This window comes from Sus scrofa, chromosome 7 (assembly GCF_000003025.6).
Source record: "Sus scrofa isolate TJ Tabasco breed Duroc chromosome 7, Sscrofa11.1, whole genome shotgun sequence".
Taxonomy (NCBI): Eukaryota; Metazoa; Chordata; class Mammalia; order Artiodactyla; family Suidae; genus Sus; species Sus scrofa.
Genome location: NC_010449.5, coordinates 114459854 through 114487132, shown reverse-complemented (window position 1 = coordinate 114487132; position 27279 = coordinate 114459854). Strand labels below are relative to the sequence as shown.

Genomic DNA, 27279 nt, shown 5'->3' with positions numbered 1-27279 from the left:
CAGAGTTTACCTTGATCCCTGGGCTGGTGTTAAAATGACTTTGCATTCTTGGAAATATAAGAAACTGCGCTGAAGAGAATTGACTGAGTCATCAGCCCTGAGGCTGACCGGCTGCTGGGGGCTGGGGGCGGGGTGGGGAGAGCCCTGGAGCCAACCCTTCTGATGCCCATGGGGCTCTTGTTCTGAGTAACCAACCCCCCTGCCCCCGCCCCACAATTTAGGGCCGGTTCCTGATGATGAGAAGGAAGAATTACAGCCCCTGCGAGGGGTAGTAAAAGACGACAAAGAATTTCAAGTAGGGTTTTTATATTGAAAAGTGGAGGCGTGTCAAGTGCCACGAAGGGAATTTCAGCATTCATTTTCAGATGAAAAGCGAGGGTGATTTCCAGTCTGAGATGGTGACGCTTTGGGGACAGCAGAGCACATTCTCGGGTCATCTCCACCCCTGCCTCAGTTTCCCCGCCCTGAGGGTTGGGAGGGGGCTTGTAAAGTGTCGTGGCCCTGCAGTTCTGCCTTCCTCCTGGAGGTGCCAAGAAGGTGAGTCACCAGCCCTGCCTCTCGCCCACATCCTGGGTTCATGAGGAAAAGCCACTTCCAGGGACCCCGTGGGCTCATTGTAGGTCTGAAGGAACACAGTGACTCATGTCATTGCGTCTGCATGGCGGGGGACCCTCTGGCCCGCCTGCCTCCTCCAGGTGGGGTGCCTAGTTTGGGGGAAGGGCTTCAGTTAACTGGAATTGGGGACTGTCCAATCAGGGGAGGGCTTTTATACCCCCCCCCCACCCCCCCAGGGAAAAAAGACATATGCTAGCTTCCAGTTCATCTGTGTCTTCCTCGGAGCTGTCCAAACAATTCAGATGTTTGTACTGGCTCTAAAATTCTCTTCGTATGTTGCCTTTGTATTGGGCCATTTCGGTTTCTGGCACTGCTAAGGGCTGGAAAATCCAGACTATGAACCGGGCTGCTGGGGAAGCAGACAGGCGGCGATGCCCAGGGATGAAGTGGAGGCTGGTACTCATTCAGGACGTGCTTGCAGAGCACCTGCTGGGTGGGGGGCATGGGGTGCTGGAATAAAGAACAAACTCTCAGACGTCAGAGGCTCATGGCCCGAAAGTAACGAGTGAAGAGCCCTCTTCACTGTCTGAGGGCTGTGTGGCTAAAGAGCTGGTGTTGCTGCCCGGGCCAGGGGCAGGGGACAGCCTGTTGGCAAGTCTTGTGTTTGAGCTGCTCTTGGCAGGTGAGCAGGAGTTTGCCAGAAGAGGAAGGGTGTGCCAGGGGAGGGAACAGCTTGTGCAAAGGCACAGCGTTAGGAGGTCAGGCCTGAGTGTTTTTTTTTGTTTTTTGTTTTTGGTCTTTTTGCCATTTCTTGGGCCGCTCCCATGGCACATGGAGGTTCCCAGGCTAGGGGTCTAATCGGAGCTGTAGCCGCCGGCCTACGCCAGAGCCACAGCAACGCAGGATCCGAGCCGCGTCTGCAACCTACACCACAGCTCACGGCAACACTGGATCCTTAACCCACTGTACAAGGCCAGGGATTGAACTGCCAACCTCATGGTTCCCAGTCGGATTTGTTAACCACTGCGCCACGACAGGAACTCCAGGCCTGAGTGTTTTTTATATAGTGTTTTAAACTTTCTTTCCTGGGAGAGTTTGGGTTTTTTGTTTTTTATTTTTGTTTTTTGCTCACCCTGCAGTATATGGAGTTCCAGGGCCAGGGATTACATCCAAGCCGTAGTCAAGACCTAACCCACTGTGCCAGGCTGGGGACTGGACCTGGGTCCCAGTGCTCCCAAGATGCTGCCAATCCCATTGAGCGACAGCGGGAACTCCTCCTGGGAGAGTTTGGTTGAAAGGAGGGACTGGTGCTACTCCCCTTACCCCTGAAGCCTATGTGCTGCACCTCCAGATGCCGTGTGCTTGGTATTGTGCTAAGAATTTGGGGTGTAGAAGGAGGGGAGCCCTGTTTCTTCAAGGAGCCTTTAGCAGTCAGCGTAGGCCCTGAGAGGTTTGCAACAGCAGGTTGATCAATAGCTTGTTCAGAGTCCCCTCGGGCCTGCTGGCCTTCCTGTGGTGGCTGTGTGCTGGTCCTCTGCATCTTGGCATTTCTTGTATTCTCGGCACCATGGACAGATCATTCCTTGTCCTAGGGACATGCCAGGAGCACTCCCCCCAGTTGTGACAATGAAAAATGTCTTCACGTGCTGCTCAATGTCCCCTGGGGGGAAATTGGCCCCAATTGAGAAGGACTGATAAGCTGAAGGTCCTCTTTGCTTTTTTCTCTGGTTCTGGCCTGTCGGCAGTTGCCACCCAGTCAGATTTCTTTCCGGGAGTGGCTCTGGGCTGGCCTTGGGGGCCATCTGTCGCCCATGCTCCCACGGTCGCTGAGAGCCAGGAGGACTGCCTGGAGAGTCGACCACTGGTGGGTGAATGCTTCTACTGGGAGGTGATGTGTCCCTTCTGTACACTTTTCCTTGGCCAAAGCGAGCCACATGGCGTGTGTGTGTGTGTGTGTGTGTGTGTGTGTGTGTTTCTGTCTGTCTGTCTGTCCAGGAGGAGGAGAACTGTCATATTGGCGTCACCATTAATGTCCACTTTACTAGCCCTTAACCTAGTAGGGCAAGACATGGAGCCAGGCAGCCTCCGTATCGGGGCTCTGTGCTGGGACCTGGAGGCTCTGAGGGGCTGGGAGCTAGGGGGGTGCTGACCTCAAGCGTGGGGTGGGTAGTGATGCTGGCGTGGCGTTTGGGGCCGTGGGAACAGTGTGTCTCTTTGTGCACCGGGTGAGAGAGGAGGCCCAGCCACCAAGTCAGGGAACCCCGAGTCTTCGGGAGACACTCGGAGGGCCCTGCCTTCTGCAGGCTGGGGAGAGGCGGGGTGGCGGGGGGGTGGGGTGGGGTTGCCTCGTGGTGCTAAAGAGCCTGCTATTCGGGGCTCTGGTAATTACCAAGCTGCACTGGGCATGGCTGGGATGCCAGTGTGCCTCACTTTCCACTTACATAATTACACACTTCCTGTCTCTGAGTGGTTTTTAGCTCTGGTGCAGGTGCAGCCTCTTTCTTCTTGCCCATTGGTTGGGTTTGGGGGGAAGCCTGTGTTTCTGGGTCGATCCCCTCCCCTGTGAAGTCGCTCCGAGGAGGGCTGGCGGGCCTCCCTCCGCAGCGGGGTTACCTTGCAGCGGCGGCTTGCCTCCGCTGTGGCCAGCCCTCTGCTCTGCCCGGGTGGGAGGCAGGGGCTGTGGCTTTGCATATTGTGGGAGAGGAGTTCTCGATGAACCCAGGGGGCCCCTTTCTGGCAAACTTCACCCTTCTTTTCGGTTGCTGCTCAGCTCTCTGGGAGCATCTGGAATTCTCCATCTGTCATGGGACTTTTCTCCCTGTTGGTCCGAGGGCACCTCTGTCTCGGCCTAGTCCCCTCTCTTCTGCTGGCTCCCCAGTGCATGTGCTTTGCCTGCCTGCAGCCCTCGACTCTCATACCTGCCCTGGAAGGTCCTGTTGGCTGGAAAGATCAGACCCATTTAACAGATGGCAAAGCTGAGAGCCAGGGCACAGCTCAGCAACACCTCCTGTGCTGGCTGTTGGTTTTCGAGGGTCCCCCCCAGTCCCAAGGAGTCCTATGCCAGCCTTCCTGATGCCACAGCCAGTGGCTGAGCCTCGGGCCTTATGTGGCCTCCTAGTGGTTTGGGCTGGTGCCTTTTGATGGTCCTGCCTCCCTGGCTTCTGGGACCTGCTCTTTTCTAGTCCTTTTGCTATTGGGCCTCTTGGCTGGACTCCATCATCGTCTCCCCACCCCCTGCCACCCCCACAATGGGTCATTTGGGTAATTTTTTTTCTTCAGGAAGTGGGTGCTGCTGTCACTTACCGAACACCTGTTGTGGTAAGTGAGACAGCGGCCATTGACAGAAACTCAGAATCCACAACTGAAAGTCCAGAGAGGGCGGGCTCTGGGCCCCTGCTCTGGGACCTTGATCGGGGCAAGAGAGCACCAGCTTTTTCTCCCCGTGTGGTCTCCTTCTTAAGAGTGGCCACACAAGAGGCCACCATGTCCTCTGACACTTCCCGGCTGTGCCCTGTCTGCTGACAGTCCCCCAGGACCTGTTCTGGAAAGGTGCCCTGCCCATCCTGCAGCAGAGTGAGGTGCCAGGCCACATGCCCACCCTGGAGCGGCTGCAGCCCCTCCGTTGTTTGCCTGTCAGTATCACGTGGGATAGAGGAGGGGCCAGTCCCAGAGGCAGGGAGGCAGGGCAGGGCAGACGTTCCAGGCCCCAGGCCCCTCTGCAGGATGGCTTCCAGGAGTCTCACCCCTTGACAGGCATGGAAACTGAGGCACGAGGTAGAGTGGAGTCTGTTCCATGTTCTCTGCTTGGGTGGGAACGCCCCCATCTCTTCCATGGCTGCCTGCCTCCCAGAAGGTTCCTGAAATGTTTACTCAGCTCAGCGGGGCTTCTAATCACATCCTGGCACCACCAGGGTCAGAAAAATGGAGAAGTTACCCTCTTCCTGCCATGCGCCATCCCACCCTCTCCTGGTGCTGGGCAGGGTGTGGGGGTGGGGGCCGGCCTGCTGTCCACACCCAGAGCATCACAGCCAGTTCTGGTTCTTTTGTGACCTTTACCCCCGCTGCCAAGACTGGGAGGGGCTGCCCCAATGCTCCTGCCCCCGCCCCCGCCCCTCCCCGGGTGAGGAGCCACCGTGCCACACCTGACTGCCGCTCTGGACACCTGGGAGCCCGACGGCCCGAGTCCCTCCCAGACCCTGCCCTTCATCTCCGGAATCAGATCTTTGGGGCCAGACTCGCATTGGTAGTTTTGATAAGCTCCAGGGATGATTCTCAGTCGTCCAGCCTGGCAGTTGGACCCTCTGGCTCACGGGGTGACATTCTGGGGCCCTGGGCCGTGCCCGGCCTGCATCCTTCTACCCACTGCTCAGTGGGCTTATGCTCCCACACCCCTAGAGGTCTTTTGGGCCGGGGGACACTCCTCGTCGTGCTAGTCTTCTTTGACTTCCCCTCCCTGGTGCCTGTTTGCAGTTCCCTTCAGTTTTTGTTCAAGTGGCAAACGCCACCTCCTCCCTGAAGCCGTCTCTGACTGCTCTCTTCTCCCTTGAAAAGATACTCTGTTTTGTAAATGAATATTTTAAATTCTGCAAAAGTATGCTCTCCTAGGACGTCTGGAGGTGGGGGGTTCCCTTTTGCAAAATGGGTCCTCACTTCATCGGATATCCAGCTTTTGTTTTTTTTTTTTTTTTTTTTTTAGGGTCTTTTTGGACCATGCTTACAGCATGCAGAAGTTTCTGGGCCAGGAATTGAACCTGCGCCCCAGCAGCAATGTTGCCTGATCCTTAACAGCCAGGCCACCAGGGATTCCTTAAGTAAAATTCTTTAACTTTTATTGTTACTTTTTTCTGTAATTTTGGAAGTAATATCAATGCTCATTGTAGAAAACATAGAAGCTGCAAAACTGAGAAAGAAACTACAAGAAAATAAAAAGAAGCACACATCACTTTACTGTTGCAGCCACAGTTAACACTGCAGTGCGTTCCCTCCCGGTCCGTTTCCCAGGAACCTGAGTTTTTAAATGGGCTTAGAATCCGAACTGGATGTTGTGATGTGTGACAGTCCAGTGGCCCCGGAAGGGGTGTCGTTTCAGCTCTTCTTTGAGCAGAACTGGGAAGCTTTTCTAGATAAATCTGAGGTCTTCTGCTTCACTTCATCAGTTGCCTGATTGACTCATGCCTCTATCAGGCATTTACTTTATGAAAGACCCTGGCATGCTGGCAACTGTAACTTTAAAGAATTCTTTAAAAATACATTTTCCTTAGGGAGTTCCCATCGTCATGGCACAGTGGAAACAAATTGGACTAGTATCCATGAGGACGCAGGTTGGATCCCTGGCCTCGCTCAGTGGGTCAGTGATCTGGCGTTGCCATCACAGACACGGCTCGGATCCTGCGATGCTGTGACTGTGGTGTAGGCCAGCAGCTGCGGCTTCGATTTGACCCCTAGCCTGGGAACCTCCACATGGTGCGTGTGTGGCCCTAAAAAGCAAAAGCAAAACCAAACCATAACAAACAAAACCAAAACATTTTCCTAGTTTTGGGGTATGTGTGCGAGGCACGTGGCACAGAATTCAAGAGCGATGTGAGGGTGCACAGTGCAGGGAAAGTCTCCTCACCCCGCCTCCAGTTGCCCTCGCCCTTGCTCTTGACCAGAGGCCAGACCACAGCTCTTTTCTGGTAGCCCTTTCAGATTCGTTCTGCGTATATGCAAGCACGCCTTTGGTCCTGGGTGTTGTCGCAACTGTATGCGGCCCCCTGGGTTTGCTCCTTGCTCTCCTCCTGCGGTGTCTGGAGATGATGCACGCCTGTGGCTCCAGGAGCACTTGTTGTTCTAAACAGCTGCACAGTGTTCCTTTGGCTGGTCGTTTGTTAACGGCCCCTCCTGGGGGGCGCAGGCGCTGCTGGGCGTTTGCTGTCATGGGCTGTGTGGCAGTTAACATCCCAGCTCCAAATTCTTTGCCCGTCTGAGTATGTCTGGGGGTAGGATCGTGGCATTGGGGTTTTCAGGAAGAGCAGTTTGATGGGCTGACGGTGGATTTGGTTCCTCTTCACTTTCCCATTCCTGGCCCCTCCCCTCCACCCGCTCCCTCCCTCGACCCCTCCTCCTGCTTCCTTTGTTGTCCTGATTCAGTTTCTGAACTTTCTGGTCGGGGGGCCGGATTTCAGGAGCCTACCGCTTGGGTGATGCAGGATGTCGGCGCCTGTGTTCTGAGGAGGTTCTAGATGTAGAAGGAACCCCGGCCGGCTGACTCTTTCCTGAGCATCCCACCAGCACAGCGAAATGGTTTCCACCTGCCCCCCGAGCTTCCCTGTTATGCCAAGGTCTTGGAGCACAGAGACCAGCTGGCCCTTCTCAATGTTTCCTGCGCCAGCTGTGCCGTGACCGTGTGGTGGGGGCAGCCCAGCCCCAGCGCCAGCGCCCACGCTCCTGAGGCCCCCGGCCTCAGCTTGCTGCCAGAGTAATGGGCCATCAGTGCAGAAGGCAGCACAAGCCCCCAGTGGGCCTTAGCTCCTCGCATCGTGAGGGTGTCTGGTGTCCTTGTGGCCTGATGTGCATGGAACGGGGAGCCGAGTCCCCTCTTTTCTGCCAGAGGCACCATCTATCCTGTTCTTGGCACTTTGAGCTGCAGAAAAACTACGCAGGCCCCTGGGGGCCCAGCCCCCCTTGAGGTTTCCAGTCTGTCCCCCAGACCACTTTTTTTGGTTTCTTTGATTTTTCACGTTCCATCTGTTGTCAAGGTTAGAGCCTGTTTGTGTTTTAGGGCATTGGAGGAGGCGGGGGGAGCTGTCTGGGCTGTTGTCCGATGTGGACGGATTGGAAGTGACCGCAGCTGGCTTCCGAAGGACGTGAGAGCCACACGCCAGGATGATCTGGATGCCGAGAGAATTAACCCGGCGGGAGAAGCCAGGCGGGCCCGGCGCCTGGCGGAAGCCCTCTCCACCTGGCGTGGGTCACGTACACACATGCCTCTGTCTCCTTCAGGCTGTCTGTCTGTCCTGAGTGTTGTCACGTGAGGCTTCCCCTCAGCTGTTGAGAATTTCCATGCTGGGCAGGGGCCACGGCTGGGGCCGGGCAGGGCAAGGAGACACTCTGAGCTAGCCTGGCCAGTCACAGTCTCATGCCAAGTGACCGTGGCAGGTTACTGTCCCCAGTGCCCCTGTGGGGCCAGGACGGTCTGGGAATGAGGCAGGGGTTCCATGGTGTCCCCAAGGCTCAGAGATGAATGCGTGGGTTGTGAGCTGTTGCCTGGATGTGGTTGCGGGTTCCTGGTGATGTCGCCTGTGCCCCTGCCCTGGGTTCTGGTGGCCCAGGGCCTTGCTGCCATGTCTAGTCCGTCCATCATGACGTCGTGGAAGCAGGTGGATATTGGGACGTAGGCAAACTCACGGGGGTGACCCTGAACGCGTCCGCCACTCTGGTTTTCAGGTTGGGCCCCTCGGGGGCCTGGGGTCCAGGGAGCTGTTGCAGGGCAACTGAGCCCGTCCCGCGGTGTGACTGGTCGTCTCTCTGCTGTGTCTCACTGTCTCATGTTGTGGCCTCCTTGTGAGTTTCCACTCTGTGTCCGGTGCTCCGAAGGTGCTGGTTGGAGGAGCTAAATGACACGTGTGAGAACCGGTAGGTGTCACTTCCGCCGTGCTGTGCGAGGTGATATCCTGGGTCACCGTCGCCCAGGTCTTTCCTGGGGGCTTTGAGCATCTCCCCCCTCAGACTGTGAGCGCCTCAGGGGCCTGAGCCGTGGCTGTTTGCTTTGTATTGTCCCCTGAGGGCCGGGCTGGGCATAGGAACTGAGCCGTGGCTCGTGTATTTATTTACATTCAGGGAGTGTCTGGATGCCAGACGGGCACATAGCTAGTGAACTTGCCCCAGACCCTGCTCCAAGGAGGCAGCGTGGGTACAGGAACTCCAGGTCCTGACCTCACCTGGACGCAACCTCCTCTGAGCATCTAGGGGCGGGGGCGGACATCCTTTCTTCCTGGGAAAGTGCACCCGGAGCCAGCGTGGCACCTGCAGTCCACACCCCCCCCCCAGGTGACAGCCAGTCAAGGGCACTCCAGAACCAAGAGCTGGGAAGTGCTGCCCCAAGTTCACGGTTGGCCCTGTTGTCTAGGCGGGGAGAGGGCGTCGTGAGTCAGGGAAGGCTTCCTGGGAGAGTGTCTGTCTGAGCCACATCCTAAAGACGGGTGCAGAGTGTGGACGAGGCTTGGAGATGCCACGCAGCCCTGGGTGCTCCAAGGTGCCCCAGTGAGGAAAGTGGGTGGTGGAGTCGGCAGGGAGCCTTTGTGTGCTTGGCAGAGACCCCAGCCCCAGGCTCTATGGGGTGCAGTGCGTCAAGGCGCATGTGTGGGAGCACAGCAGTGTTGGGGGACTGTGGGGGAGACAGGGCCCAGGCCTGGAGGGATGTGGGCGAGGACCGTGGTGGTTGAACCAGAGTCAGAGGATGGGTAGGTGTCCGCGTGAGCAGAGATGGCCAGCAGTGGACAAGCAGTGGGGCAGGACTGCGGGTCCAGGGGCCTCTTGCCTGTGAGAATGTGGATGGGCTGAGGCGACCTGGGAGGCCAGGCCAAGGCGTCAGATCTGACCTGGGAGGGAATGGAGAGCCGTCCCAGGGGGTCGGTGGCGGGAGGGTCTTGGGGTGGCCCAGGCTGGAACTGCACCCACCAAGCCCTGACCCCACCATGAGAACGGGAGGCGTCTGGCCGTGAGCAAGATGAGCAGCCTTCAGCCAGATTCCTCTGGGCATCCAGCTTCTCTTTCGGCCAGAGGGTGGCTTTGAGGACTGGCTAGGAGTTTATAAACCTCCCCCTTGAAAACAAGGCTGTTCTGGGGACCGTGGCCTGAGAGGTGCAGCCACGGCTCTCCCTGTCTGGCCTTCAGCTGGGTGCAGCATGAGTTCTGGAAGTTCTGGCCTGCTGAGTAACCTGTGCTTTCTTTGTTTTTCTCCACAGGAAGCGAGGGATCGAAGTCGTGCAGGTGAGTGCAAACCCCGCCCTCTCCATTGTTCAGGTGGAGGGGCCTTTGGCTCACTCCCCCACCCCACCCCCGCCCGCCAGAGGCTGGGCACTTGGCCTCTCTTCACCTGCTCTTGTTTTTTTTTTAACTTCTCTCCGGGAATCGACATAACTGCTGCCCCAGCAGGACACAAGCTGGGGCTGATGGTCCCTCGGGTTTGTGGAGCTGCTGTGCTTTGTGCTGGAAGGGGCTGGCTGGGGAAGTGGTGGGGCCCTTGGTGGGGGTGGGGTGGGCAGGGTGAGGGCGCCTAGCCTCCCAGCCCATCTGTCCATGGTCCTGGATGCTGCTGAGGCTCATCTGTGCCTGTCCTCAAGGCTCTGCTGAGGGAGCTGGAGCTCCCTGGGCCTCTGCCTCGGCTGCTGGTGCTCTGGGGGACAAGCTTTTCCCGCCTTGGACCATTTTTGTCTTACGGCTGACAGGGTGTCATCTCCTTCACAGACCATTCCCACTTGCTCCCACTTGATCCTGGAGGGTGGACAGCCTGTGGGGGCTTCTGACTCTGGGTTGGCTGGTTGGAGAGAGGGCTCTCCCAGGGCATGGGGGGCCCTGTGGGCCTGAAGTCGATGTGCAGGCTTGGACAGCGACAGTAATGCCAGAAGGTTTGTCTGTCTGAGAAGGGGGGAAGCGGGGAGCCCTCTGGCCAGCTACATTTGTCTCAGCTGTGATGACTCTTGAGGGATGGGAAAGGGGGCATTTCTCTCCGCATAGACGTGAAGATACCCTCAGACCCTTTGTGAAGAGCAGGCTGTGACATTTGCACCAGACGTTAGGCCTGGTACCCAGTGGGTACTTGGTGAGACCCAAGGGTGGCTTGGTGGTGTTTGCTGTCGCCTTTGCTGTCCCTGTCCAGGGTGAATCTGCCTGTCCATGCAGCCTGGCTGGAGGCCCTTCTTCAGGCCTGGCGGGCCTCTTCTACCTATAGCTACAGAGAGGGTAACCCAGGCTGGGGCCAGATCAGGGCCGAGGGGAGCCTGGCCCCCTGCTAGAATGTCTGTGGGAGGTTTTAATAAAGCTCAAGAAGCTCACACAGCCCTGCTTATTGAGTTCGGCTTGGTCTCAGTGGTAGAGAGCTGTTGAGTTCTTCCTTCTGGCCTCCCTCTTCATAGTTTGTGGGTTGAACTTCTCACCCAGAGGCTGAGGTTTGTTTTGGGAGAGGAGGTAGTTTCTGGAAGCCTTTCAGCAGCTGTAGATTTTTCATCTTTGGCTCTGCAGTGTTGGATGATCTGTGCTGAGCTTCTCTGTGGACCATCCATCAAAAAAGGGGAAGTCAGAATTCAGGAAGGGCTAAGAAGTAGGGTTTCAGGGCCATTTCTGATTGATTACTAGTGGCTGCCTGGAGGATTCTAAATCCGGGAATGGCCGAGGACAGGGGTTGATTGGTCATGCCTGCTGGGGGTCCAGCAGTGAATAGAGGAGGTGCAGTTGTTGGTGTGTCATTCTGGAGCTAGATGTTGGGACCTTCCCTGCTCCACGATGCTTTGGCATATTTTTGTCTCTTAGTCCTTTTTGATGGTTCCTTTGGAAGCCCCCAGATCCTTTGCACCTGCTCCTGTACCCACCACCGCATGGGGGGCTGTAGTTGGAGGTCACCATTGAAGAGCCAGATGCTTTTGTGAGGTTAGCCACAGCCTCACATCAGGGTCCACGAGGAAATTTCTCTTGGGAGCTGTTTTTCAAGGAAATGAATTCATGTGTTCACCAACAAACACTGCTTAGAAGGTGACGCACTGTGTCTCACCCCCTAGTACCTGATTGCTGTTCACAGAGGGTCTCAGACTGTGTAACACAGTGGGGTGCCACCCCTGGCATGGGGGGGGAGGGGAGGGGAGGCGGGGTGGGGAGGAGGGGGCCTTGGAGCTTCAGGATGTGAGGGACGACTCGGGGCGGGGGTCAGTGTGTTCCCCTTGCATGGCTTCCTGGGAAGAACATGGCCTTTAATCCGCTGCGTCTGTGGGCGCAACGGGAAACTGGAGCTATTGTTGTAGAGCGTACCAGGCAAAAGAAGAGTTATGAAGTCTTTCTCAATGCGTCTGCTGTTCATTTTGGCGAGGACCAGGGTTGGGGGAGGAAGTGGTGGCTGGGGACCAGAGTGAAGGCAAGCTGAATGCTTTCCATGCCGGCATCTAAAAATAAAACCCACCACGACGCCTCTCTGTTCACCTTCTCCTGGCATCCCCGAGTGTTTGGAGAACTTAAAATTTCAAGACGTGGAGAAAAGGCTCTTTGAAAAAAAAAAAGAAAAGAATCCAAGCCACTTGGCTGGTTTTTTTCAAAATCAGCTGAGCCCCTATGCATCAGATTCCGGGCTGATGGGCTATACTGGGTGCTGGAGGCGGGCATTTTCCAGTCAGTAGGTGTCAGTGATTGAAGAGGATCAGAGTGAGCCTGCCACCAGCAACCACCGGGTATTTCCTGTCTCGGGTGCACTTGAGGGCATTGTCCCATTTTTGCATCCATGCAGTGATGTGAGTGGTATTTTCATGTCCATTTTAGAGATTAGGAAACTGAGGCTCAGAATGTGACTTCTCTTGGGGAACTCAGCTGGTACGTGGTAGAGTTGGGATTTGAGTGGGTTTGGTTTGTCTCTAAAGCCCATGGTTTTTTCTGTTAACTGGGTCTGCCGTGCATGTTAATAGACTCTTCCATTTGCTGCACGCTTCCATGCCTATTATGGGCTTGGCTACAATTTAAAAAAGGGATGCTGGGACCTAAGGTCAGGACCCAAGACTATAAAATGCTGGTAAGACTTGCATTGTTTATCCTGATCATGGGAGTTGTTCTTCCTGCTATTGAGTGGCAGTGGTAACAAATGAGTGTTGACATTTATTGGGTACCACTGTATACCAGCCAACGATGCCATTTACTTGAAGGCAGCATTTACGTGTTACCTGTCCAAGGTGGGAGTGGGAGCGCATTTATGAAAGTAAATCTTGCAAATCTTCAGCCTCCTCGTGTGTTCGTTCCATGGCTGATCTGCTTGGCGAGGAGCTTGTAAACTCTCACCTGCCACCCTCCCCCTCAGCCCCCATCTCTGCAGAGGCAGTGCATCTATTAGGAAAGAGCCAGACTGCCAGGGTACGTGTTTCTGGCACCCAGCGGGTGGGCCAGCTGCCTAACTGCTGGGTACCTCAGGCTCCCCATCTATAAAATGGGGGTAATAGTGGTGCCTGTTCCTTGGGATTGTTGTGAGGGATAATTAGGTTAATGTGGGTAAAGCACTTGGCGCACAGGAAGCTGGTTCTCTGCAGGAGCATAGCACATCCTCGTTACCCACAGGTAGGTCTGAACCCCGTGTGGGGCCCCGGGGCATACAGCCTTCCCGGGCGCCGTGTGGCTGGTTGGTATAATCCTGGGCAAGTGAGGTTGTTCCACTTTTTTGCTTGCAGCAGAATTGAAAGAGGGCCTGACTGGGTTGTCATCTGATAGAACATTAAAACTGAGTTTTGATAATCAACTACTTCTTGCCATGTAATTCTAAAGGAATTCAGAGATTTTACTATGGTCGGTGTCTTTCCATTCCATCTCTTTATTATTTGAATAGGTGGTTTCAGCACTATAAAAATTGAAAAAATGGAGATAGAATTGATAAGAAACTGCTTTCTCCTAACAGTAGGTAGTAGTCACCTGTGGATACATGAAATAATTAAAAAAAATTACCATTCATCTCTTCTGAGACATATTTCTAATAAAGTTTAATTTTTATGATTGTTACCTATACAAATTTGTAATGTATTTGTTATATTGATCAGTTATGTACTAAGGTCATTGTAGTAATAATTCAGCCTAGAAGAACGATTTTGACACTTAGAGCTTTATGCTCAAAAGAAATTAAAAAATTAAAACATTTCTAGACATGGTACTTCTATTTTTTTTTTCTTTTTTCTTTCTTTTGGTCGCGCCTATGGCATGCAGAAGTTCCCAGGCCAGGGGTTGAACCTGTGTCAGGTAGCGACCTAAGCTGCTCCAGTGACAACACTGGATCCTTAACCCATTGAGCCGCAGGGGAACTCCTGGATATTATTATTTTCTGCCTCGTAGTGTGACAGCCTGGTCCGTGAAAGGCCTTTAAACATGAAATACACTGGTCGTAGGAACATCTCTGAGGGACGTTGATTGGAAATTAGAGTTTGAGGAGGCAGAACAGCCTTGCTATCTTTCCGAGTGTTTAAGCAGAATCTGATTCCGTAATTTTAAGATGGATGGTGGTGGGTCTCAAAGCGCTATGGTATTTAGATTCCACTGGATCCATTTAAAAGGGGAGCAGTTACAGTGTTATTTTGAAATGTTAATATTTACAATATATTGGAAATTACATCCTCTACAAGTAGTTAAGCTTAAAATGAGAAATTCTGGAAGTCATCTTGAAAATGCGCAAATAGATACATTGTTTTAAATGTTTATTTGGAGGGTTTGGTCTGAAGGTCACTGCTTTCCAGCCTTACCCTGTTTGCTTCTCAGAATGAGACTCTGAGGCAGGCGCCACCTCAGAGAGGGGACAGCGGCCCGGCTCTCAGGCCATCAGAGACCCCACTGGGGCTGGGCCACTTGGACTTGGGGGCCTGCGCATCCGCTGAGACCCAGAAAGGCCTTCCTTAGTAGTGGGCTTGTCTGCAGGCCCGCTGACCTCCCCTAATGTGGGTCTGTTAGGCCAGGGGATGCTTGGTCATAAGAAACACCTGCTGTTACCTGCTCAGGTAGCGTGAGACGCCCCAGGTGAGCCTGGGAGGGGTGGAGGTCCCGCCCTATGGTCAGTGCTGGTGTTTAGGTGGGAACACAGGGGAGAGGGGGACAAGAGGCCCTCCACCCCCGTGTCTGAGGGGCTGCCTGTTGGGATGGTGCTGGTTGCTGGTACCTGTCTGCCTGTTTTCTCCTTTGTATTGTTGGAATGAGGGTCCTGGATTCACGGGGCCCTTGACGCCTCCATTTCTGGTGTTCCCAGTTGGCATCACTGAGAGCCCACAGGTGTGGTTTGGGATGACCGCCTCCCCCCCAGCAGTATCCAGCAAACCTTTCCAAGGTGCCTGCCGTGTTCCAGGCTGCAGGTGCTGTGGGGCCCAGGCCACATCCCTTCAGCTCTCTGAAGTCTGCACTTGGCAGCCAGAAGCCAAAGTGAGTGGGGATCATGGGCACAGACAGGGAGGAGGGGGCTTACCCAGCCCAGTGAGTCAGGAAGGCTTCCTGGAGGAGGGCAGGGTGAGCCTGGCTAGTGGTGATGAGCCTCGTCCACCTGACCAGCCTGGCTGAGAGGTAGGTTAGAGCCCACAGCCCCCACCTGCTCCTGAAACAACCAGGTGCTGAAGTGGCCAAGTACCGAGCACGCACCTGCCCTTCACCTAGGGAACCTTTGCTGGGAGAAAACACTCCTTGGCCGCTTGGGTCGTCTGTGGCCTGTGGCTCTGCTGAGGGCTGGACAGGACAGTCGCATCAGCCTTGCAGGACGCCTTCCCTTCGAAGCATTTTCTACTGATGATCGGTGGGGAAGCCTTGGGAGGGAAGCCTGTGCGTTCTTGACCCTGGACCCCATCGCCCCTTTCTAGGGCGGCCCTGATGTAGTGGAAGAAGATCTGGAGACAATATCCTATGGCCCTGCCCGCCTCCAGCCTCGGCATCCTCAGGAAAATGTATTTTGCCTCCACCCCCCTGCCCACCACGTTCCGTGGGCTGCCTTTCAGCAGTTATCTTCCAAGCCAAGGGGAGAGGGGATGGCTGTTAGCACGAGAGGGTTGGAGTCTTATTTTAAAATGCAAATGAGCAGGCTGTAAGTGTGAGAAGTACAGTTACTGATTCTAGATTCATTGTCCTCCTTCCAAATTCCTTGAGAATTCAGACATTACGAAACCCCACTCCCTGGAGCAGCCGCTGTTTCTCAAGCAGGCGAGGAAGTGGATCCGTTTCCCCAGCTTGCAGACGTGAAGGGCAGGCTTCAAGCTTTTCCTGGGGGTGTCTGCAGAGTTGTCGCCTGCTTGAGATGTTGGAGTTCTTTGTGTACACGTTCCCTGTTTCTGCACAAACCATTCAGGGAAGGATGGTCAGATGGCACATGATCAAGCAGAAAAGGAAAGACAGACAGACGCCGAGAGCAGGCCCTGTGCCCAGGGCTGATGGAGGATGGGGTGCCCGGCGTCTGGAGTTGAACGGGTGCAGTGACAGCAGCCCTGAGCACAGGGGCCAGCCTGGAGGATGGGAGGGATTGTCTGTGCCGTTGTGGATGACTTCGGGGGCACCAGGGCAGTGGGCATGTGAAAGGGGGGTGGGCAGGGGATGGAGAAGGCCTTACAGGGAAGTCGATGTAGGATAAGCCAGGCATAGGTGTTGGGTAGGGAGATGAGGTAGGTATTTTAATGTCACTTTGGGCCGGGAGCCCACCATGTGCGGGGACCCAGAGACTGGGAAAGGCGGGTGTCTTTTGACTGTCAGCTAAGTGGTTTGGAAGCAGCAGAGGCCTTGGCCGTGACGGAGTTGGCCAGCAGCCAGGCCAGAGAGGGCGGCAGGGCCAGACCACAAAAGGGCCGGGTGAGCTGTTCATGGGGCGCCAGGTCAGGGAGCATCCAGGGCTCCTCTGTGAGAGAGGGGTGCCTTCCAGTTCCATGGGGAAGGTCCCACGGGGAGGGCGTGTGGTGGGTGATGAGACAAGGCCGGACGGGAGGGTGAAGAGCTGGGTCTTTGGGCTGGAGGCTGGGGCCGTGGCCTAGCAGGGCGCTGGGGTCCGGCTGGGATCAGGGCAGCCGTGGCCGGCAGGGCATGGAGGCGAGGGGTCGGTCCTCAGACGGGGGTCGGGGCGGGATCGTTGGTTCAGACCGGTGCCGGGTGTGCTGCACGCAGGCCGACGTGTCAGGAGCCGGCTTCCTCATTGCGAGCCGGGAGGAGAGTCATGGGGCTGAGTGAATAATAGTATGCTTTTCTCCAAGGTTTAGAGATGCTGAACTCTCCGTTCAGCTTTGAAAGATGTGTGTTATTTAGGTAATATTTTCTCATGATTCAAAAACTCTTTTAAAAGGGATGCAGTTAAAGATGTCAAATGCTTAATCCCCAGCCGGGTTCCCTCTGCCACCCACACTCTCTCCAGGGTGGCCCAGCCGGCAGTCTTGGGTGCCTCCCAGATTTTATTTCCAGGTAACTGGGGCCCAGGTAGCGCTGGACCCCCGTGAGCATTCTTCCTTTCCTCTGCTCCCTCTGCTGGGTGCTCTGGAGCCCGTATAAAGCGCTTGGGGACTAACAGTGGCCTTAGAGTTTCTTGGGGCCCTGACATCCTGGCGTCTGGAAGAACCCATGGCAGCCATGTGGCCACCTTCTCAGGGGCAGGGGCTTTCTGAAGGCCACCTGAGTCTGACTCTGACCCTCACCTCTGACGGCAGACCCCAGCACCTCCAGGGAGGGTGGCCGTGAGATGGGGAAGTTGGCTTTGCACAAAATGCTTCCATGTGGGCCTTTGGGTCTGTTATTGGGGTATAGATGGTTCTTGGCTGCACCCACCCTTCCCATGGGATCCAGAGGGCTGGGTTCGAGTTTCCATTCATCTGTTTTCTGACTGTGTATGATCTCACTTTCCTCATTTTTTTTTTTTTTTTTTGAATGGCTGCCCTTGCAGTTTATGGAAGTTCCTGGGTCAGGGATGGAATCCCTGCCACAGCTGCAGCAACACCAGATCCGTACCTCCACAGCAACCGGAACCGCTGCAGTCAGGTTCTTAACCCACTGAGCCATGGCTGGGGCTCCTTATTTTTAAATTGGGATGACACTTACCACACAGGACCTAAGACACTTAATAGAAGCTCAAGGATCATGAGTGTATTTTCTCTCATTCTTTGTTATGAACCATGTGATGTGTGTGGGGGGTGGGGTGGGTGGGTGATACAGCTACAGGTGAAACTGATGCTTGGGAAAATATGCTGTCTTTTGTAAAGAATGCGATCTTTTTGTCTGCCTGCCAGAGTAACACTTTTAGGTTTCTAACTATTGTGGATTTTAATTTTAGCAGAATTCCTTTTTAAAAGATACATTTCTCTTTCTTTTTCTTTCTTTCTTTCTTTCTTTCTTTCTTTCTTTCTTTCTTTCTTTCTTTCTTTCTTTCTTTCTTTCTTTCTCTCTCTCTCTCTCTCTTTCTCTCTTTTTTCTTTTTCTTTTTTTGCTTTTTAAGGCTGCACCCGCAGCACATGAAAGTTCCCAGGCTAGGCTAGGGGTCAAATAGGAGCTATAGCTGCCGGCCTACACCTGCATCCTCATGGATACTAGTCAGATTTGTTTCCACTGTGCCACAATGGGAACTCCAGATTTTTATTTTTAAGTAATTGAAACACAGGGTGTTCCTGTTTCGCCTCAGCGGTAATGAACCTGACTAGCATCCATGAAGACATGGGTTTGATCCCTGGCCCCACTCAGTGGGTTAAGGATGCAGCATTGCTGTGAGCTGTGGTGTAGGTCGCAGATGTGGCTCTTATCTTGTGTGACTGGCTGTGGCTGTGGGTGGCAGCTGTAGCTCTGATTTGACCCCTAGCCTGAGAACTTATATATGTGCCACAGGCTTGGCTCTAAAAAGCAAAAAAAGAAAGAAAAAAAAGAAACACGGACATTTTTATCTTTTTTTCAAAGCATTGAACATTATTTTTATTCTCATTTACTTAACGTATATTTAACAAATGGAGTTAGATGCATCTCTACGTAAGCACAATCACCCAAGTATTTCTTTTCTTTCTTTTTTGGCTGTTCCAAGGCACATGGAGTTCCCAGGCCAGGGGTCAGATCCAAGCCGCAGCTGCAGCCTCAGCCACCGCTGTGGCAGTGCTGGATCCTTAACCAGCTGTGCCGGGCTGGGGATCGAACCCGCATCCCAAAGCTGCTAAGACACTGCCGATCCTATTGTACCACCGCAGGAACTCTGTCCAAGTATTTTTTAATAATATTATGTGGGGCTTGGGAAGCTTTATATGTTGGAGTCTGGTTGGATCAAATATTTGTAGTAGCCATTAAGAGAGGGCAGCGTGGGAAAATGCTCACGAGACAGGGCAAGTGCTCTGGACGTCTGGTGGGTGCTTTCAGTTTTGTCAGTTTTATTTTTGTTTTTGAGCTCTTTAGGCTTGTTGTTACAAATAGAAACCATCCCCAGCGTCCGCGCAGCCCTGCATGGCTTCAGAGGGCTGTGAATCTCCGTCCTGGGCTGTTCTTTCCCAGCCTTTGACTCCCCGAGTCAACTTATGTCCTTAAAACAGAAAGCACTCTGGCTGGGGAAGCCCGGTTTAGGGGCGCCGGAGCCCCCTCCTGGCCCTTCCACTCTTAGGTTGGCCTTCCAATTTCTCAGGCCTCTTTGGGGTGTAGCAAGTAGCACATGCTGTAAAAGCAGTGAGAGGGAAGGAGGAAGCAGCGCGAAACAGAAAGGGATGAAAAGGGCAATTGAAAGCACCAGAAGCAAAGATTCCGCTTTGCAAGTAGCCACCTGTTTCACGATGGTTCTGGGCTGAAGTTGTTACCCAGAGTGTGATCCGCCCGCGGCCTCTCGGGAGCTGATTGGCGCCAATCTGCATCCCTGGGTGCACCTCGAAGTTGCAGAAGCTCCAGTGCAAACTCCTGGCGCCCCTTTGAGTTGGGGGCGGGACACCTCCTGGGGCTGAGACTCTAAGTGACATAGTGAGGTGACGCGAAGAACCCCCCACCCCCTGCACACACAGCCGGCGTTGGGAAAGCAGGGGTCAGGCACTGCCTTCTGCTCCGTTTCACGGACCATGAAACACCCTGGAGTCTTTCAGGGGCTTCTCCCTCCCCATACCCCGCCCCACTCTCATGTTTCTGTTTGTGCTCTTAGACCTGTTCAGATGTCACCTTGCCGGTAACACCTTCCCTGCTCCCCCAGTAGGACCCCCCCCCGACCCCCCCACAAGCTGGAGCTGCCTGTGGACGTGTCCCCCTGGGCCAGACCTGTCCTGTCTTGAGGAGGGCAGTGCCTGGCTCTGTGTTTGCTGAGTGGGTGAGTGAAGGACGAGCGGAACTTTCTTTTTTTTTTTTTTTTTTTTTTTTTTTTTTTTTTTTTGGAGTCCGGTGGTTGGAGGTGCCGGGCTAGGAGGTGAAGCGACGAGCCGAGAACTTTCTATTACGGAAAACTCAGGCGATGTAGATTCGGGAGGGGAGGATGGTGTGTCCCCTGTGTGGCTGTTGCTCGGCTTGGGACATGTGACCAGCTGGCCAGCGGCACTTCCTGGACACCTTGTTCCAGGTAGTCCAGGGGCAGCCCCGCCCTTCAGTCAGTTCCTCCTTGAATGGGTCACCGTGGGTCTCTGCAAGGTAAGGACTAGCCCATGTCCTTAACCTCTGGGTGCACCATTCAGGGGTGGGCTGGGGCCCTGCTAGGCCTCCTAGGTCCTGCCCCTGCACGGTGGCAGTTCCTGGCCTCTGGGAGGTGAGTAAGGGGCAGCGTGGGGGCAGGGCCTTGGGGCCCCCTGTCTGCCTGCCCACCTCTCAGCTGAGAGTGGCGGTTAGAAACCAGGGCTGTGTGTGAATTGATTGGGTTCTGAGCAGTTGCTCACATTGGTGCCACCTAGGAGTGGTCGTTATGACCGTGGGCGGGGGTGGGGGGGATGATCAAAGCAGTGTGGACACAGCTCGCCCTGTTCTAGGAACTTCTCTAAGCGCTTATGCACGTTAGCTAATTGAATGCCCACAGCAGTCCCGAGAAGGACTATTATTAGTACTCTTAGGAGCTCAGTTTGATGGGTCGGCTTTTATCACTCTGCTTCCCAGATGAGGAGACTGAGTCAGAGAGCAGAGAGCGTGCACCCAGCCCTGCGTGCTGGGCCCCGGCCCACCCCTTAACCTCCGCCCCACTCCCCGACGTGCATCCTTTCTGAAGCCAGTACTTCCTCGCAGTTCCTTGGCCCGGGGGTCTTGCTGTCTCTCTCGCACTGGCCCACCTGCTGTCCCCATGCCCAGGCGCTCTTTCTCAGGCCAGCCCCACTGTCCCAGCCTAGCCGCAGCACCCAGGGTACAGAACGAAGGCCCTTTCCTTGTCCACGAAGCCCCTGGCAGTTAGGTCCCACTCCGGGGACCTCAGGCCAGGCCAGACTCTCGCGTGCACCCCAGAGCACCCCAGACAGAGCCTCAGCATCCATGTAGCTAGGCCTGCTCCTCCATAGATCCTGCCCAGCAGCCTGCCACCCCCCCCCCCCACGTTCCGTCTGGTGGACACTTACTCATCTGTGTGACTGTCACTCGCTCCTCAAGGCCTTCCTGGACCCCCCAGGTACAGAGAGCCTCTCCTTCATCTCCCCCCCCCCCCCCCCGTACACCCAGCCTCATAGGCACAGATCCTCTCATTTCATGATGTAACCCTATATACCCTGGGGGCCTTTCCTCTTCTGAGAGGAAGCTCCTTAGGGCTGTCAACCATAGCTTCTGGGGACTGTGCCAGCTTGGCGTGCATTCTGGCTTGTAGATGCATCTTATCAAGGAATCTTTGGAAATAAGTGGAAAATAATTAAATATTGCAGAAATAGATGAATTGGAAAGATTCCCTATCACTTATTTTCCAGAAATAACCACTGCTATCTCTTCCATTTTTTCCCTCTGTGCCTATACTAACATACAGTAACCTCCCCCCTTTTTTTTTTAACACCTATTTTTTAAAAACCTCTTGGAAGTTCTCCTGTGATGCACAGGTTAGGGCCTGGCATTGTCATTGCAGTAGCTTGGGTGGCTGCTGTGGTGTGGGTTTGATCCCTGGCCTGGGAGGGATCAAATGTGCCGTGAGCACGGCCAGCAAAAACAACAACAACAAAGCCTTTGCATCCTGGAGTTCCCATTGTGGCTCAGTGGTAATGAACCTGACTAGTAGGCATGAGGATACGGGTTCAGTCCCTGGCCTTGCTCAGTGGGTTAAGGATCTGATGTTGCCATGAGCTGTGGTGTAGGTCACAGATGTGGCTTGGATCCTGAGTTGCTGTGGCTTTGGTTTAGGCCGGGAGCTTTGGCTCCGGTTTGCTTCCTAGCCTGGGAACTTCCATATGCCACACCTATGGCCCTAAGAAGCAAAAACCAAAACCAAAACCAAAACCAACCCCCCCCCCAAAAAAAAACACCCTTTAATACTTTGGAAATTGGGATGCGAGCATTTACTGTGCTTTTGAATGGAAGAAGTAGAGTAGTAACACGTTTGTATGGGATGGAGGGTTCTTTTTTTTTTTTTTAAGCTTTTATGTATTTTTTTATTTTAAATGATTTTTATTTTTTCATCATAGCTGGCTTACAGCGTTCTGTCAATTTTCTACTGTACAGCAAAGTGGCCCAGTCCCTCATACACGTATGCATTCTTTTTCTCACATTAGCCTCCATCTCGCCCCGTCATAAGTGACAGAGTTCCCAGTGTGATGAGGGGTTCTTAACCTGTGCCTCATGGTGTGTGAAGTCTAAGGCTGGGTGAGAGGTCGTTTTTGTTTTCGGGAACAGGTTGATATGTCATGTAGCACCATTTGGAAAGGTCAGAAGTATACGTAAGCTGGAGAATTCCCCTTGTACTTATGAACTGCTAACTTATTCGTTTGCCATTTTAACTATTCCCAGAAAGAGAAAACTGAGTTACTTTCATTAACTTTGTAGTCTGGGGATATTCCTGCCTTTTAGTGTTCTGTATGCTTTACACTCCCTGAAGGAAAGGTTAGGAAGATGGAAGAAGTAAATCAAGGTTGAGGAACAAAGGAGGATTAATGCTCACTGCCAGGCCTGCTGCCGTGCAGGCACACCAGGGTAGCTTTGAGCTTCCTGGTGGCCAAAGTGTGCAGGGAAATGAGATTAGCATGAAGCAGTTCTCAGAAGTGGAGTGAAGACTGTGGAGAGGATTAAACTTTCTTTCCTACAATGAGCATTATCAGTGTCGCAAGCAGGAAAATTTTTGGTTTTTGGCTTTTTAGGGCCGCACCCGTGGCACATGGAGGTGCCCGGGCTAGGGGTCACATCGGAGCTGTAGCCACTGGCCTGTGCCACAAGCCACAGCAATGCCAGATTTGAGCCTACACCGCATCTCACAGCAACACTGGATCCTGAACCCACTGAGCGAGGCCAGGGATCGAACCTGCATCCTCATGGGATGCTAGTCTGATTCGTTTCTGCTAAGCCACGGTAGGAACTCCACAAGTAGGAACTTTTTGGCTTGGACAAAAAGAGAGAAATTTAAGAGACGCAGAAGTATGGTGGCCCCACACATCCTCTGAGTCTTGTGCAGGGACATTGTATTTTGAGGCAGGGGTGACGGGTGGCGGAGGGTGGGGGCCCTCTCCTGGACCCCACCCCTTACTCTGTCTGGCCAGCTCCCATTCTCCAACGCCCCTTCCACCTGCAGCTTCACTCAGGGCCATCGGGGTCTGCCGATGGCAAATCGGAAATAATAGGGACTTCAATAAAATATTTTTTTCTTTCTTTGTCCAGGAAGCTGGATGCAGGAACTCAGGGCTGGTGTGGGGGCTCCACAAAGTTGTACAGAGCCCCTTGCCCTCTGCGCCTCCCCATCCTCCGTTCTGGCTTCTAGGCTCAGGATCCCTCCTTGCCGAAGATCCCCCTTGTGGGGCTTCAGCCAGCGTGTTTACATTCCAGGAGTGTGCTTGGGGCATAGGGCACCCCCACCCTGCGTCTGAGTCTGTTCTCATTAGGTGTCCCCGCCCCCTGCCAGAAGTCCCACGTACACTGCTGCCCGCAGTGTCTTGAATGTTCTAACGCCTGGTGGCCCACAGGGTGTGCGGTCTCTGTGCTGGGCCCGCTGACCCTCACGTGAACTTGGAGGAGAGCGCGGGCAGGGGGTGTGGGGCACTCGGGCGCTGGACCTACAACTGGCCGAGGGCCCCCATGAGCCTTTGACAGAAACGCAGTAATACTGGAACCGGCCTGGGTAGGGTTGTTGTGAGATTGGGGTCATGGAGCCAAGGGGCAGCACAGAGCTGGGGCCTCAGAAGCAGCTGTTTGTTGTTATTTACGGGCGCCCTCGTCGCTGTCATCCTGGGGCCCTGGAATTGAAGGCATCGGTGCAGGGGAACGGCTGGACAGGTGAATGGGCCAAAGCAGAAGGATCTCTTGTTTGATTTGCTATCACAAGAGAGTGAAAAAGCCAGAAATGCCTGCACTGTAAGTCGGATCTATCTGGTTTGCTCAGCGCTGGGCACACAGGGACCATTTTCCTGGTGAGGTCCCCGTGAGGTCCTGCTTGGGGCAGTTATGTGTCCTGGACGCTGGGGTGTGGGCAGCCTGGCTGCACTGCCTCTGGGATTGGAGCAGAGTGCCCTGGCTGGGTGCCTTTGGGGGCACAGGCTGATTTACATCCTCTCTTGGGCAGTCCCTGGGTCCAGCCACAACGGAGTGAAGGCATCACCTCGGAGGGATGCTGACCCCTCCCCAGCCCAGCGTGCTGGGTCCCCGTTGGCTTGGAGGCCCTTGCACAGCTGAGAGTTCATGGCTTTTCCAAACATTTGTGAACCTAGAGCTGTAACTTGGCTCCCCTTCAGCCACCCCCACCCCGAGCCCTCCACTGGGAACTCCCGTGGCCCCCTCCTTTCTTCCAAGTTCTCGGATGTCCTGTATGAGCGCAGGCAGGGGCAGCCCTTTCAGGAACCCAGTCAACCTGGCTGCTTTGTCCCTCTCTCCCAGTGGACCGATTTTCCAGCCCAACCGGCAGCCTTTCTCCTTTTGAACTCGCTGAAGTGGCCTCAGAGCATACCCTATAAGGAGATCCCGTTTGCCCTGTGTCCCAGGAACTTGGCCTGGAGCGGGGCTCACTTATCACTTCCACAGAGCCCCTTGGGAGGCACTCTGAAGTCCGATGGAATTGGGGTGTGGGTGCTTTCATCGGCTGTTCTGGGGGAACACTTAGGGCTCCCAGGTTCTCGAAAGCAGGTGACCAGCCTGGGCGCCTGGGCAGTGGTCACCTGGGAAGGCTGCTCTGGGGCTCTGAAATGCCCCGGTGGCAGTTGTGTAGCACTGTGATGCCTTGTGCTGGGCTTCTGAGAACCAGCCTGGGGGTGGCAGTGAGAATCTGGGCCTCGCCATGTTCCCACGTGCCAGGCCAGAGCACTGAGGTTCAGGCCGGTGGAGTGTCTCTGACCGTGCCATGCAAAGGGACTGGATTCCAGGGTGTACGGTGGCAAAGCCGGAGCCTTCTCTGCTCCCCCCCTCCGCCGCCTTCCCCGGAACTGAGAATCCAGGGATTGGCCCCGGGTGCAACTCCTTCCCTCTGTAGCTGTGCAACCCTTGCAAGTGGCAAAACCTCTCTGAGGCTCATCTACCAGGTAGTGACGAGACTGATGAGTGTGGGAAGTGAGGACCGGCGGGAAGGCCTTCCTGAAGGGGAGCCGGGAGTAGCCCGAGGCCGGGTTGTGGGGCCCTTAAGACCTCTCCGCTGCTCACTGATCTTCCTCCTGGATCGCTCGAGGTGTCTTGGGAAGCCCATCTCTTGGTCTAGTGGGGCAGAAATTGGGCCTTAACTTGGAGTCCCTCATCCTGGCGGGTGGGGCCCTTGGGCCCCTGGGCAGGCAGGGTGTGGGTTTCTGGGTGTGGAAGCAGCGTTTAGCTCACTCTCTTCTCCTTGCCTGGGCAGAAGTTTTGCTGCCAGCCCTGCCAAGTGGAAATACGTTATTTACAGTGTTTTGACAGGCGCATCGAAAGCCTGGCTGAGAAAGGATGCCTTTGGGGCTGAGCTAATGGCCCAGGAGTGTGGCCTGGGGGGATGGGGGCCTGGCACCAGCAGAGAAGGAGATTCGCAGTGCAGGGTGGGGCCAGGCCCTCTTCTAAGCCCAGGGCTTGTTGAGACCGAGTGCTGAGTGAATGTCCCCTCCTGACATTCCCGTGTCGTTAAAGACAAGGGTATCCCCAAGCCAGCTCCAGGCCTCGACCTCGGTACTTTGCTGTGAGGCCGCAGTGCAGCCTTTGATGGGGACAGGGACCCCTGATGTGGAGAAGATGAGGCACCCTGGGTGCGATGAGGCCAGACCCGTCTGTCTACAGCTTAGCGCAGGGGCTCTTTTGAACCAATTTGTAGCCTCACACACCGTGGAGCAGCTGTGACCCGGCCGCCGGCACCTCTGTCCGATGTGATTCTCTGACCCTCCAGAAGGGATTTGAAAATGTCTTTCGAAAGGTTCAGAGTTCCCATGTGGCGGAGGGGATTAAGAATCTGATTGCAGCGGCGCAGGCTGGGTTCCATCTCCAGCCGGACACAGTGGGTTAAAGGATCTGGTGTTGCTGCAGCTGCGGCGTAGGTCACAGCTGAGGCTTGGATTCAGTCTTTGGCCCTGGAACTTCCATATGCTGTGGGGCCTGCCATAGAATTAAAAAAAAAAAAGGTCCAGAAGAGCCTCTTTTATGGCTGGTGGGAGCAAAATGTGTTTCCCTGTGGCCCAGAGATGATGGAGTCCCCCTTCTCCAACATCCTTTGAGTTTTTTCTCTCTGTACAAATGGAACATGTTTATATATTTGAACAAAATTGTTTTCTGTTGGTATCTGCTCCCACAGACACACTTAACATATTGTTAATGTCTCCCCTTTTGTTAAACAGTCTCCTTGGGTTTGTTTTTTTAATGGTTGCGTGATATTCTCTCCTGACGCAACGTTACGGATTCTCTTGGCGGATATTGGCCGTGGTTCTGGTTTGTCCCTGTCGTGAGTGGTACTGGGATGAACATCTGGCTCTGATATGATTGGGGCAAGTCGGTGATTATTTCTAGGGGCTGTAGAAATAATAACTCACATTTACTGTTTTTGCAACTTATGAAAAGTTACGGGCACTCCTTGGGGAAAAAAACCCAGACGTTATAGGGAGTCGTGGAAAAGGACTCTCGTCGTTGGAGTTTGTCCTTCTGGACTTGTGGGCGCACCCAGGCATTTCTCTGCCCCGTGTCCTTTCTCACCTCCTTCCCTTCTCACCCGTGCTCCGGAGGGCCCCCCGCCCCCTCCCTCTGCCCATCTCGGCTGGAGATGGAGGCTTGGCTGCAGCCTGCCCGAGGGGGTTTTGTTGCCCTGTGTGTGCTCCGGACCCAGGGCAACGGGCGGAGCGTGTGGGCTGACGCCGAGGTGCTCTGTCCCTGGGTGGTGTCCAGCACCGCCAGCCTGCAGGCTGCTCCTCTGGGCTCGTCCAGCTGCACCGTGGTCCTCCCGCCCCCTTGGTGGCCCCTCCAGCTCGCAGATGCTTTGCTCCTCTTTGCACGTACCTGTGGTTTTACCAGCCAAGGGGAAGTTCAGACCGCCCCTCCCCGACCCCACCCTGCTTAGAGGTGGCGAGCATCTTGCCATGGTCAAGGAACCAGCCTTGACCACACAAGTGCTGGCGGCCCCTTTAGCAGCAGGGTCATGGGTGAGCTATTTGCCCACTGGCCCTGGTCCCCTCTCGTGGGAGGGGTTTTCACGGCACCCACCTCTGAGGTTGAGAAGACTGAGTGAGGCGGAGTCGGAGCCCTTGGTACAAAGCCTGGCACTAAAGCCAGTTCAGAAACCTGTGGCTGGTGGTACCGTCGGGATTCACCCCTGTCCTTTGGCTGCCAGTTTGTTTTCAGGGAACTGAACTGGAACGTTAATTTTTGAAAAAGAACGTCAAACACCAGCTTGCATGTCAGGCTCCCTTCGGGGTGGGAGAGTTGGGCGCAGCCCTGAGTGGAACCCAGCAGTGCTTCCTGGATGGAATAGGCAGCCCAGACTTGAGAGAGTTTCCAGGGTGGATGTGGGGTCACCGTCCTCGGGAATCCTGACCCCATGACTTT

The 27279-nt window shown here is 54.7% G+C and overlaps 1 protein-coding gene across 2 annotated transcripts in view; it reads left to right on the top strand.

Annotated features, from left to right (window-relative positions):
* Nucleotides 1-27279, top strand: part of ITPK1 (inositol-tetrakisphosphate 1-kinase) — a 158830-nt gene that overhangs the window by 33673 nt on the left and 97878 nt on the right. For both annotated transcript variants that reach the window (XM_021097985.1, NM_001143692.2), the window contains 1 exon segment: nt 9501-9525. In XM_021097985.1, the coding sequence (XP_020953644.1) occupies nt 9501-9525 (25 nt within the window).